Source organism: Echinops telfairi, unplaced genomic scaffold (genome assembly GCF_000313985.2).
Source record: "Echinops telfairi isolate 266 unplaced genomic scaffold, ASM31398v2 ScPeMD7_7469;HRSCAF=8507_1, whole genome shotgun sequence".
NCBI classification, from domain to species: domain Eukaryota; kingdom Metazoa; phylum Chordata; class Mammalia; order Afrosoricida; family Tenrecidae; genus Echinops; species Echinops telfairi.
Genome location: NW_022111373.1, coordinates 54,072,010 through 54,086,366, shown reverse-complemented (window position 1 = coordinate 54,086,366; position 14,357 = coordinate 54,072,010). Strand labels below are relative to the sequence as shown.

Here is a 14,357-nt window from a genome sequence, read left to right as displayed (position 1 = left end):
TCCAGCCTTTTGAGCAAGTTGACTTTAATATGACTAAGTAATATATAAACATGAGGAAGCAGGCTAGGTGTTTCTAAGGGGAAATATCCAACATGAACGGAAATGATCACAGGTTATATCATACTGATGAAGGATGAAGCACTAAATGCTTTTCCCCTAAAATCAGGAACAAGGCAAAGATGTTCACAGCTATCATTGCTACTCAAGATTGTACTGGAGGGTTAAGTCTGAGCAATTAGACAAGAAAAGGAAATAAAAGGCATCTAGATTGGGATTCCTGGTGGCACAGTCGGGTAAGCACTGAACTGCTAACCTCGGTGTGAGGCTGGAGATACATGTCACTGAATAGCATGGAGGCCCCCAAACGAACCTGTACGTGTGTACTGGTGTTGCCACGGGTATTAAGACAAATGAAAGCAGGAAAAAATAGTCTTGCGGATTTTTTAATAAAGTAACTGGTTCTGAGGCAGTGAAATATCCTCATCCACAAGGACAAAGTTGGACTCCTGTCTCACACCATCTATAAAAATCCGGCCCAATGACCAAAAGAAGTGTTGCAAATTGAACTTGATCCAATTTTGAAAACATCTGTGCTTTAAGAAATACTACCGAGACAGTAAAAAGACAACCAACAGAATGGGAAAACTGATTTGTACATCAAATATCTGATAAGGGGTTTGATCCAGAATATAGACTTTTAAAACAGAATCCAATGAAAACCCAATTTTTAAATGGGCAAAGGACTTGAATAGATATGACTCCAAAGACACAAACAAATGAACAATAAGGACATGAAAACGAACGGTCATCAATCGTTAGAGACATGCAAAATTAAAGCCAGAATGAGAAACCACTTTACACCCAATCAGAGAGGTAAAGTGAAAAAGACAGATGCTAACAGGTGCTGGGGAGACTGGGAAAACTGAGACCTTCATACATGACTGGTGGAATTGTAAGTATTTGGAATGATGTGTACTGTGTAGGATGATTATTTTCCAGTTGATGAAAATCTTTCAAAATTAGATGGTGGCGATGTTTTCACAGGAATCCCTGGGTGACGCAAACAAACAATGGTTCAAATACACCCATAGATGCCTTGAAATAAAGACTGGATGGTCTACCTTCACAAGGGCACAACTACTGAAACCTTATGGAATACAGTTCTAATATAACACACATGGAGTCAACAAGTGTTGAAATGCCTTGACAGTTATTGGTTGATTAGGTAATAGTACAATACTAAAACTACTGAATTGTGCACTTCGAAAGATGAATTTTATGGTATTTGAACTGTATCTCAATAAAGCTATTATTAAAAATGTTTTTTTTCAAAATGGAAACAAGATAAAGTTAATTATTAAAAAAAGTTAATGCTAAACTCATAATTAAGGATGAACTGAGTCTCATAGTTTTATTCCTCTGACTGCCATGTAACATTGAGAATGTAATTATAACTTAATCATTTTTCTCTGATTGAAAAGACTATACTTAGAAGAATGAATCATAGAGAAGTATTCTTTCCAGTCAGCCTGAGGGTTGAGGAAAGTAGTAAAAAGCAGATAAGAGACTTATACAAGAAATACAAAGGTTATCACTGTCTAAATGTGAAATAATTGATTAAGCAGACTTCCAAAATCGATCAATATTCAAATAGAGACTATGGAGAACGAACGAGTTTAGTTAAAGAGTTATTTTATAGTTTAAACTCAATACATATCAATCAACTTACTTTCTGTATATTTAAGAAAGCCCATATTCTTGGGGGTAATAAGAGCAACATTAGACTATTTGTCCTCAAGTTGCTTCTAGAACATTCTGGATCACAGGAATTAAAGATAAAATATAATTTAAAAGCAAAACTAATATGCACTAAAGTTTTAAACTGTGACCTGTATTACAAATACTATCGAGGTAAGAGAGTTTATGATCAATCTTGTAAGAGCAGGAATTTTTTCACTTCGGAGACATGGCTTAAGCAAAAATGAGATAAAGTACATCCTGATAGGCTTGTATTCAACTAACATTGCTTTAATACCTTATAACCAGTAATGTTCACATTCCCTTCCTTAACCCTCACCATACATTAAGGAATCTGCCCCAAGTTATCAAAGTGTGAAATCAGAATACAAGCTCAGGCTGCCTTCTTCCAAGTTTCATGTTACTCTGCTGCACTGTCCTCGGTGGTCAGGGGTCCAAGTCCAGGGAAAGGTAACCATGGCAGTAGAAAATTAGACTAGAAGTGACATTTTCTATTAGGAAGAATACAGAGCATGAGGTTCTGGAAAAAGCCACCTGCTGATGCAGAGGACAATAAGGAGCAAAGGTGGTTCTGGCATGGTAACTCAAACCAAACCCAACCCACTGCATTGCGTGGACTCCGACTCAGAGCGACCCTGTAAACGAGGGCAGAACCGCCCCTGGAGGTCTCGAGACTAAGTGTTATGGAGCAGAAAGCCTTGACTTTCTCCCATGGAGATGCTGGTGTTTAGAATTGCTCACCTTTCAGATCAAGCCCAATGCTGAACCACTACGGCACAAGGGCCCCCTGGCACGATACAGACTACTGAAGTAACATCAGCCTGAGCAAGGTGGATAGGATGGAAGTCAGCAGGAAGGAGAGAAGAATACAGCGAGACAGCAGTGGAATGGTGGAATTAACAACTGTAGGCATACCGAGAAAAAGACATGATCAATATTTCAAAGGAAAAAAATCCCAAATGTGCTGAGAGTTTAGACACGAGAAAAATTAAGAAGAGGGTGTAAAAATTAAAAAAGAAGGAAAGAAAATGGCGTTATACTGTTGAACAGTAAGTCCCCCTAGTACATATTCTGTATACAGGAAACTCCTGTAAAATGCATTAAAAGTCTCATCTAGGAGGACAAATCAAAGGTATTACTACAAAAACCTTTATCCAATAAAAATATCAAAATCAGAAGCAACTTTTCTCAACGTATTCTCCATGTCAGGATGGCAGTTTGGGATCCTCCGGGGGCTCAAATGACCTTTCCTTTCAACGTTCTTTGAATTTGGGAAACACTAAGAAGCACCCTCTGTGCTGTAGGGTGGATGGGGTAGAGTTGCCCCCGGAAACCCTAGTAAGACAGCCTTTGCCATCCTCAGACTGAGCAGCGGACTTGTCGGGATGGAAAAACAACAAATTCTGTGGCATAATTTTCCTAGCCTTTATTCCAACTTTCTTACTTTTCAGCCTTTTCCTAATAACCCCGTGACAGATGTGTCCTTCAAGGAATTCTAGCAGTACGCCTTTCTGGTGCCCTTTCTGGGACTTGACGTCTGAAGAAATTTGTGGAAGAAATGATGACGCCAGGGAGCTGATTAGAAAATTGCAAAGGGAAGTTCAGGAAGACAAAGCCACATGGGAAATGTACAAAGACCTACAATCAGAAAACCAAAAGAGAAGAACGCCCTCACCATATGTGAAACTGAAAGACCTCAGGAAAACCAAGTGTCAAATTGCAATATTGAAGATTCTATGGCAAAATAGTAAATGATGCAAGGAGCATCGAAGGAAGAAGGAAAGAACACAGAGTCGCGGTACCAAAAAGAACCAGTCCACATTCCACCATTTCAGGCGGTGGCATAGGGGCAAGAACCAATGGTGCTGAAAGCGTTAGCCAAACACAAGGCTCCAGAAATGGATGGAATACCAATTGAAACATTTCCATGGGGTGATGAAGCACTGGAGGCAGCCCCTCATCTATGCCAGGAAATTCAGACTGCTACTTGATCGACTGACTGGAAGAGATCCATATCTGGAGCCATTCCAAAGAAAGGTGACCCAAAAGAATGTTCAAACTATAAAACAATGTCACTGATATCACCTGAAAGTAAATGTTTTCTGAAGATCACCCAACAATGATTGCAGCAGTACACTGTCAGGGAGCTGCCAGAGATGCAGGGTGGATTCAAAAGAGGATGTGGAACAAGGGATACCATTGCTGATGCCTGAGGAAGCTTGGCTCAAAGCAGAGAATACCAGAAAGATGTTTACTTGTGTTTTATTCATTATGCCAAGTAGATAAAAACGAACTATGAAAACCGAACTATATAGAGCAAACTGTGCAGATCATAACAAACCATGGTTAACCTTGGGAAGAAAGGGAATTCTAGAACACTTGATTGCGCTCATGAGGAACTTGGACATGGAACAAGAGGCGGTTATGCCGGCTCTCATGAAGAAGAATGCGGCATTAGGATTGGAGGAAGGCATATTAATAACCTGCAACATGCAGATGACCCAACCTTGCTGGCTGAAATCGAGGAGGACCTGAAGCACTTTCTGATGAAGATTAAGGAGAGCAGCCTTCAGTGTGGTTTACAACTCAATGTAAAGAAGACCAAACTCCTCACCACAGGTTACACACTAAATGGAGAAAAGGTAGACGTCAAAGGCTTTTGTCTCACTTGGATCCACAATCAATGCTCATGGAGGAAGCAGTCAAGAGACCAAAGGGTGAGTTGCCTGCTGCAGAAGACCTCTTTAAAGTATTGAAAATTGAGGACGTTACCTTGACCTAATGGCACAGAATATATCTGAATGTTGTTATGTGCTGTGCAGTGTTGGTTCTGTCTCCGAGTGACCCCAGAATGAAGCACTGCCTCATCCCACACCCTCCTGAGAATTGTGACGCTGGACCCCACTGTTGCAACTACTGTTGTCAATCCATCTCGTTGGAGGTCTTTCCCCCCTGCCCTTCTACATTGCCAAAGGATGCTCTTCTCCAGGGACCGGTCTCTCCTGATACATGTCCAAGTACATGAGGCAAAGTCTCACCCACCTAGCTTCTAAGGAGCAATCTGCCTGTACTTCTTCCATGCGGATCTTGGATTTTCACTGTTCTTTGCCAACATCGTAATTCAAAGGCATCAATTTTTCTTTTGTTTTCTGTATTCAATGTCCAACTTTCCCTGGTACATGAGGTGATTAACACCTCAAAGTAACATCCTTGATCATAAATTATGTCTCTAAAGTAGACCAGGGACATATATAAACTATGGATATATGATCGGATTTTGAGCTTGCACTTAATCCTAGCACTAGTTAAAGAACACTTAGTTCTTATGAGCTCTTACTTTATACTTGCCTTCAGTGAAGCGATGATTGAAGATATGGATAAACCTAAAAACCAAAAAACAAAGTCAAACTCACTACCATCAAGTCAATGCTGACTCATAGGGAACCTATAGGACAAGATAAATACTACCCCATTGAGTTTCTGAGACTGTAACTCTTCTGGTCTTTTGGGGAGTAAAAAGCCCTTTCTTCTGAGGAGCAGCTGGTAGATTTGAGCTGCTAACCTTCTGGATTGGAGTCCAATGGGTAACCAGATGCGATACAGCAAAATGTGGTAAAGAAATCAGATAGTGCCAAGCTATCAGAAAGAATAGGGCCTGTGGTCTTAAAGGCTTGTTGTTTTTTAAAAAGCAGCCATCTTAGTGAGGTGTCAGCTTAGTCTGCATGGAAGACGGACACCAGCCTGTGTGAACCTAGGATTGTAAACAAGAAAACACAAGACCAGATGAGGGAATTGTATTCGAGCTTGATTTCTGGGCACCCAGTTTGCAGAAGGCTAGGGATAACAGAGAAAGCCCAAAATGCGCAGCATCCCCACATAGATCCAGCTTCCAGTGAATCCCCTCTGACCATTGACCAGGGCTGTGAATAGCATTGAGATCAGACAGAGTGCACCGGAAAGCAGACTAATGCAGATGTATTTAGAGTAAAATTTAACACCTTATTACCTGTACTCCCTCTTGATCCATTTTAAATTTGTTCTAGTTTTTCTTATTTTCTGTTTTTTAAATTACAGATTGTCTTTGTTTTATTATTATTTTTTCTCCACATGGCATCAAGGATAGGTAAATCTACAGAGACAATAAGTAGATTAACAGTTTCAGGGGGCTGTAGCAGAAGAGGTTGGGGGAAATAGGGATGTGAATAATGAGTAAAAGAAAAAAGAAAATGTTCTAAGATTGTGCTGATGATTTAAAAACGTTTTAGTATATTTAAACTATTAAATTGTATATGTGAATTATATGATAAAGCAACTGTTAAAAAGTTCCAAAAAGTGATATCGTTTCTCTTCAACACTTTAAAGAGGTCTCGTACAGGAGAGTTATCCAATAGAATGTGTGGTTTTATCTCGAGAGCTGCTTCCACGAACATTCATTGTAGATCCAAGCAAGATGACAACCTTAACAATTTCAATCTTTTCTTCATTTATCATGTTGTTGCCTATCTGTCCAGATCTTCGTCTTCTTTACATTGAGTTGTAATCCATACTGAAGGCTGCAATCCTTGATTTCATTAGCAAGTGCTTCAAGTCCTCCTCACTTTCAGCAAGAAAGTTTGTCACCTCTAATCTGAATGTATTGCTCTTCATATATACAGCACAACTCCTTGGACTCTTTGCTTGGCGTACAGATAGCATAAGAATGGTGAGAGGATATATGCCCGAAGCATACTTTCCTGAGTTTAAACCATGCACGATTCCTCTTATCTGCCTCTTGGTTCCACATGAGCACAATGACATGTTCTTGAATTTCCCTTCTTCTCAAGGCTATCCACAGATTGTTAGGATCCACACAGTCACATGCCTTTGCATAGTAACAAACAAACAAACATATATATTTTTTGGGGGGTATTCTCTATACTACACCAAGGTCCACTTGTTGTCAGCAATGATATCCCTTGTTTAATATCCTCTTCTGAGCCTGGCTTTAATTTCTGGCAGTTCCCTGTCGATGTACTGCTGCAACCATTGTTGAATGGTCTACAGCAAAATTTTAGTTGCAGGTGGTCGTTATGGTATTGTTCCATAAATTCTGCATTCTGTGCTGTCACTGCTTTTTGGAATGGGTGCAAACATGGATTTCTCCCAGTTGGTTGCCCAGGTAGCTATCTTCCAAATTTCTTGGTATAGATGAGTGAGTGTTTCCAGTGAATAGATAAGGTGAAAAACAACTGAACTTCTTTCTTTCTTTAAGGACTTTGATAGCATATTAAGGAAATTGAACTGTTTTCATATAAAACAGAGAATTAAGATTCTATTGCATGTAACAGGTTAAAATAATTTCTTACATCAACATGCTATTTTTGTCATGGCAGTCAAATAAGAAAGTCAAGTTATCTTAGATGAAAGATTCGTTTTATCACCTATATTTTATACTATGTTTGCAAGGAGTGTTTCTGGCCCGAATTATCTAGGTGATATTATGGCTCAAATTTTCCCTGGCGGACGAAAGGACCACAGTGGACCTCAGCCTCCACGACCCTGAGACCAGAACTAGACGGTGCCTGGCTCCCACCACTAATTACTCTGAACAGGATAACAAAAGAGGGTCCTGAGTAGAGTGGGAGAACAAAGTGGAACAAAACCCTACATCATAAAATAGACCAGGCTTACTGGTCTGATGGAGACTAGGAACCCCAAGACTATAGCCCTAAGCAATTCTTTACTCCTCGGACTGTACTGACTCTTCTTACTCAGCTTTTAGCCAAAAAAAAAAATCCCGGCTCGGAGGGGAAGAATAACATCTGAGAGGTAGACATGCCTTAGAACAACCAAGCATACAAAATCAAAAGGACAGCATTTGCTTGTGGATAAAAACTCTTGCGAGCAAGAAGGGACAGGAAAGGAGGATGGATACTGATGGCGAAACACAGGGAAGGCAGAAGTGGGAAGATGGCTGGTACATCTTGGAGACTGCAATCAACGTATGACTTGTTGAATGGAAGACCAATTTACTCTGTCAAATTTAAAATCATAATAAAAAGTTAAATTTTTTTCCTCTGGCTTATTCTCCATTATTCTAATACTACTCAGACCCACGGCTACTGAGTCGGATTAAATTCATAACAACGTAATATGACAGAGTAGAATTGCTTCATAAGGTTTCTAAGCCTGCAATGTTTACAGAACCAGACGGCAACCTTTTTTTCCCATGGGGCTGCTGGTGGGTTTGAACTACCAACATTTTGGTTACCAGCCAAGCACATCATCACTGTGCCATCACAGCTCCTTCCCGTATTTCAACTTCCCCTCAAGTCTTAATTCTTAGGAGTCCACCTTGGTTCCCTCATGACAGGGGTCAGCACACTGTGGCTCCGGGGCCATAGGTAGCTCCTTCAGTGAGTTCACGTGAAGTAAAATGTAGACATTTTTAAGGCTATTAGTCAGACACTGGTGTTTTCATTTGTTTGTAAAAATATGTATGGCTCTCAAATGATTTTTAAATTGCTGTGAGGGACAGGATTGGCTCTTCCATCTCAAAAGTTTGCTGCCCCTGTCCCACACTACCCTCAAAAAAGAGCAAGTTGCCACTGTCTGTCTCCCTGCGCATCCTCACCTGCAATGCAGGTCTTGTTACCACACTTTCATTTTTAAAGTGGAATTTAAAGTGGATTCCAGCTATTTCCATTGATCATATTAAACAGATAGTCTGCCAACACCCAATTTACTTTGTTCTTTGTAGACATAAATGTAAACGATGCCTCTTTAAGGCCAGGGTTTGCTGATGTCACTAAAGGTGAAAAATGAATTCTTTTAGCTATATTCCATTTTCTCTTCACTGGAAATCCAAATCGTGCTCCAGGCAATTTTAAAAGATGTACTCAATGTAGACTGGGGGTGAGTGTCCCCAAACAGCTATGTCCCTGAACTCCTCTATCAGCTGCTGAAGGGCAGGTTCGGCTGCCCAGAGGCCAGGGAGCGCAGCAGGAAACAATAGCAGGAAAACAGAGTTCCCTTCATGCCGTAATTCACATGCAAGTGAGGTGCCCATCAAGTGCTGACAAGCATGGAGAAACTAAAATCAAAAGTGGTAGAGACACACTTTCAAAAGAAGCAGTTTTCACACATTCCTAAGTGATGTTTTTAATGATGTTTGTGAACATATCATTAGGAACATGGAAAAGGCAATGAAAGCAATAAGAAAATGCTAATTTTATATTAGCTGAGCTGGTTCGATAAACGAAGGCCATGTGCTTACTAAATGGTTTAATATGTTTTCTAAAAAATATGAGGACTCTCACTTTGGCTAAAGAGAGAACTCTAAAAGCAAATTGATGATTGAGTCTGCAAACAGAGAAGGTAAGGTGAGCTGAGATGGGAAACAGCACTGGCAAGGAACTCCAATTCATTTCCAAACAAGAGCTAATGTTAAGTTAGTTGGCTTTGTCAAATTGATCACCACTTGGAAAGACTGGAGCCAAGCACCCTGCAAAGTCCGAAAATAAAGTCATGGAACCATGTCACCCACGGGGCTGGAGAAGGAGATGAGGAAAAACTCCAAGCTGCATTGTTTGATAGTCAGAGTTAATTTCTAACAAACATGTCTGAATTTCCCACATGGGGTCACTATGACGTTGGAAACAACTCAAATAGTGGAGTTTCTTGTTTATATAAGGCAAGAATACGTTGCATTATTTTTAGATATCTTTTCAAAGAAATTGGGTGAATGCATTCTACGACTCCTAAATTTATTAAGAATAAAACAATTTCTAAGACAGAAATTGAACTCTTCTTAAAAAGATTTGATAGTAAAACTTTATGTATTGACATTGTTTTAATATAAAGAAAAGAAAACAGAACACGTGTGCAAAAATTTATTACTAATTCATGAAATAAATAGTCCTCCCCTTTACTCTTTAATTACTGAATGTTACAACGCTATGAAAACTATCTTATCAACCCCTATTTTTATTAGGAGCACAGGAAGTTTAGGATTAGAAATCTCAGTATACCATATGAAGAAAATAAAAGCATAAAAGGCTTTTTTTTTGTAATAGTCTTTCTCACTACTTCAGTAAACTACATAATGTATGTCGTTTTTATGATTGAGTTCCAAGATTCATTACCATAAAATGAACATTGGTTTTGAAAATAAATCTTGGACTGTGATGTATTCTTCCAGAAGAAATTCAACACTTTAAGATAATCATAAATTATATTCTTCGTTTTCAAAAAATATTAGCAAAAAAATTCTACAACTCTGTGGTATAAATTTAAAAATAATTTATCTTCATATATTTAAAAGCAGCACATTTAATTTAAGCTACAATTATATACAATTATAAGTTAGTAAATGTTAAATGCTTTCCAAATGGGTTCTGATTGGTTCCTATAATCCAAACAATAAGTACTACGATCATTATATTTATTGATGAAACTATACTTGCCACAGTTTACATCTAAATTTTGCTGAAATTTATGATCTAGAAAAGCATGTAGACTTGTATTATGATTACAGAAAAACAATGTACATGCATTCCAATAAAATGCTACAAATTAAAGCTATTTCATAGGAAGTGTGTGTGTGTGTGTACAGGAACAAACATTTTAAAGATAATTTTAAAAAGGAAATTTTACTGAAATCCAAAGGTCTTAATGTTTGACATATATAATGTACTGCTTAGACTAAAAGCTAAAAGAAAATGTAAAATTTTGATATGAATCTTTATAATTCACTCATATAAAGTTATATTGAACTTTTGAATGCATGTAAAATAATTTCATATATTACAAATCTGCTGAAAAATCCCGAGAGAATACAACTTTCTCAGCAGTTTAAGCATAATTTCTCCCTACTAATACAGGGAAGAACAGAAATGCATATTATCCAGTTTGAGGCAACAGCGTTTGGTTTACAAATATTTCAGCTTTTTTTGGACTGTTTTCTTTAAAAATGCTATTTTGAAAGACCTTTAAAAGCAAATAGAAGGTTAAAGGCTTTAAAAATGTTAATCAAGCTTTGTAAAAAAATGTAATGTGAAACTCAACACTGTGTAGTGTTGTTTAGAGGAATCTATTTTACTAGGACAAGAACAACCCTCTTTCCAGTTGCTACCATCTCTATGCTTGGTCCATAGTGCAGAATAAAACAGCAAATGTACAAGTTGAATTCCTCGCGATTAATATTTGAAAGCATAAACAAGGTATATTACATTAAATAGACTCCTCAGCCTGGTGTTGCCTGACAGATATGTGAAGTGCCAGTGGTTCTATTATATTCCTCCTCCCATGCGTGCCCCTCCTGCAGAGAGAGCAGACTACAGAAGCAGACCCTACGGAGACCATCTTGTCTTTCTGACAAAGCTCCTTTTTAACTTCTTACTTACTGGCTACTTCCTGCGATGGAGAAAAACTTTAGCTCAGCTTGTGATAATTTCACAGGCCCTGAGGACCCTGACCCTAAGAGCCTCAAGGTCAGAAGTCAAGTCTTGTTCTGAAACATCTGTGTGCTTTATATTAAAGTGGAACCAAAGTGGAGAAATACCCACCAGTGTGTGACAAGAAGGACAGGCAAAATAGGACTGACACACTGGTCATCTGTTACCCTGGCACCCCAAGTCCATTTATAAAATGGTCCCAAATCCACTTACATTCCAAGTTTGGTACACAAAAGATGTCTAAAAGCTATCTTAAAGGGAAAGATGGGAATTCATGTTTTACAGAGGTCTGAAATTTGATTCGGCTTGCAGGCTTACCGATAAACTTCAAGTTACTCTCCAAGTCAATGAAATTTCACATTTTAAGAAATCCAATGGTGTATAAAGGGAGAAAAATTGGGCTATATAAATCAATAATGGCTAGAAACAATGATTTGAAAGACAAGATTCACCTTTTAAAAATCATGTATACCCATGCATTAAAAAGCTTTCCTAAGATATTCTAATTATATACTAAAATATATAAGTATATAAATGCACTTGAAAGAATTCCTATAAACTCAAATCAACTGGAGAAATAAACATTTTAAGTTATTTCCAGAACCGCAGATGGCAAAAGCAATTGTAGGCAGAGATCTGCTAACCTATCCTCAGGACTCAAGAGCCATTGTCAGCTTCATATCTAAATCATGTGGGTAAGCAAGAAGAGCTAGGAGGTTGAAAGGCCATAGAAATAGATTTAATTTCCATGACAAAGAGTGATACACCCCAAACCCAGAGACATAAAAATTAGAAAACCAGTGACATGCCTGATTTTAATGTTCACTTTGACCTATGTGGAGTTACAAGAATCAAATACACTTTCTGAAACTGATCATTTGATTATGGTAGTGGAGCCTTCCTTCAATATAAGAAGTTACGGGCATGGCGGCATGAACCATGTTGATACAAGATTGTGACTGTTGCAAAAATGTATTTCAGAAAATTCAGGATACTCAAGATTTGGACATCTTGATAATATTTCTATTATTTGTATACTCTTTTCTTTACTCAAACTATTTTAAAATGCAAATCCTTCTTGATTTTGGTCAAGCAACACATTCCATTGAGACAGAGACTAATGGAAGCTTTCTGAGAGTTTTAACACTACTTGTATTTATCAAGCACCAACCAACCCATGGAGATAAGAGTCAGTTTAGAATTACCAAAATAGTCTCAAAGATTTGCATTGACTTTCCAAACACTTTGCAGATAATGTATGCCTCCATGGTATACACATGGAACATAAATATCATGAAATGTATGGCAGTGGCTTTGAAACATAGAAATTGAAAATAATATGTAAATAAAGAGCAGACACAACACTTTATGGTTAATAGCCACTGAAAAGCTCTGCTACCATACAAAATAACAGTCAGTGCATTCTTTTTATTTTATTAAAAAATTTTAAACAGTTTTATTGTCCTCTAATTTACATATCACACAATTCAATAGTTATGAAATTATTTACCAAAACTATTATATTTTAATCCTTTATAAGATCATTGAAAATCATGAAAGCAACACAAAGGGAGTAAGGCTAACCTTGTAAGAATTAAAAATAAAGTTGAACGTGTACTTACCAGTTCAACAAAAGCAAGTCCTCCATAGCTGTGAGCCACAAAAAATACATTCTCAGCGGCGGCCTGTGATATGAAATGGTCCCACACATAAATGGCATGCTCTTCAGGAGAACCATTTTCCTATAAAGTATAAAAGCATAGATGACATACTATCCAGGCAGAGGAACAATTGGGAGAATAGCTCCGGGCCGGACAGCGTTTCGTTCTGCTGTGCGGAGAGTCACTGTGGAACGGAACCACTCCATGGCACCTAACAACAACTTATTTAATTTCTGTCATAGCAATCAAACATTGAACTATGTATGTTCTTGTGTAACATAAAAAAGTCAAAGGGGTTCAAAATAATGTAACAGTAACATTGAGAGTTCAAAGAAGAGTACAAACTAGTATTAAGTTATTAGTAAATTTTTGCACAGCTTAACTGCTACTGCAATCATCTAAAAGTAAAATATATACAGGTTAGAGAGGAAATTGTATTTTAGACAAACCTAAAATATTAAAATATATCTAAACACATTACACTTGAATAGCTGAAAGCACTAATGGTCTTCTGATAAAAGATATGTACATTTCTACATTTACATCTGGAGGCAAGTATATTATACATAACCCAAAGAATTTGATTAATATAATTTTTTTGCTTTACTCATTCTTTATGCCTTTATTTATTTGCCTCATAGCAAATAAGTTTGCTTTATTTTATTTTTAAAATTTTTATTATTTTTTAATTTAAAAAATACTTTTATTGGGGGGCTCTTCCATCTCTTAACACAATCCATACATTCCTCTAATGTGTCAAGCACATTTGCACATATGCTGCTATCAAGATTTTCAAAGCATTCTCTCCTCACTTGAGCCCCTGATATCAGCCCTCAATTTCTCCCCACTACCTCTACCACCCACCCTCCCTCAAAAACTCTTGATGGGTTATAGATTATTTTTTCCATATCTTACATTGTGCTCCATTGCCCCTCACCCACTTTTCCGTTATTCATCCTGGGGTTCTAGCTTGATCCTTGTGATCAATTTCTCTTTTCTCACCTCACCCTTCCCTAATCCTCCTGGTATCTCTACTCTCCTTATTGGCCCTGAGGGGTTTATCTATCCTGGAATCCCTGTGTTACAGGCTCTTATATGTAGCAGTGTGCATGCTCAGATCTAATTAGATTTGTAAGGTAGAATTGAGGTCATGATAGTGGGGTGAAGGAAGCATCAAAGAACTAGAGGAAAGCTGTGTGTTTCATCGGTGCTATACTGCATCCTGACTGGCTCATCTCTTCACTGTGACCCCTGTGTGAAGTCATGTCCAATTGTCTAAAGATGGGCATTGGGTCTCCACTCCATGCCCACCCCCACCCCCCATTCACCTTGTGTATGTTTTTTTTAAAAAAATAATTTTATTGGGGACTTATATAACTCTTATCACAATCCGTACATACATCAATTGCCTTGTGTATGGTTTTATTCTGGGTCTCAGATGCCTGATACCTGATCCCACTGACACCTCATGATCACATAGGCTGGTGTGTTTCTTCCATGTGGG

At 38.0% G+C, this 14,357-nt stretch overlaps 1 protein-coding gene across 5 annotated transcripts in view; it reads right to left on the bottom strand.

Annotated features, from left to right (window-relative positions):
- Positions 1–14,357, bottom strand: part of FAM172A (family with sequence similarity 172 member A) — a 510,254-nt gene that overhangs the window by 222,065 nt on the left and 273,832 nt on the right. For 4 of the 5 annotated variants that reach the window (XM_045285068.1, XM_004703482.2, XM_004703483.3 and 1 more), the window contains one exon: positions 12,815–12,934. The exons of the other annotated variant lie outside the window; for it this stretch is intronic. In XM_045285068.1, coding sequence (XP_045141003.1) covers positions 12,815–12,934 — 120 coding nt within the window. The remainder of the gene's footprint in view (positions 1–12,814; positions 12,935–14,357) is intronic. 5 annotated transcript variants of the gene reach the window in all.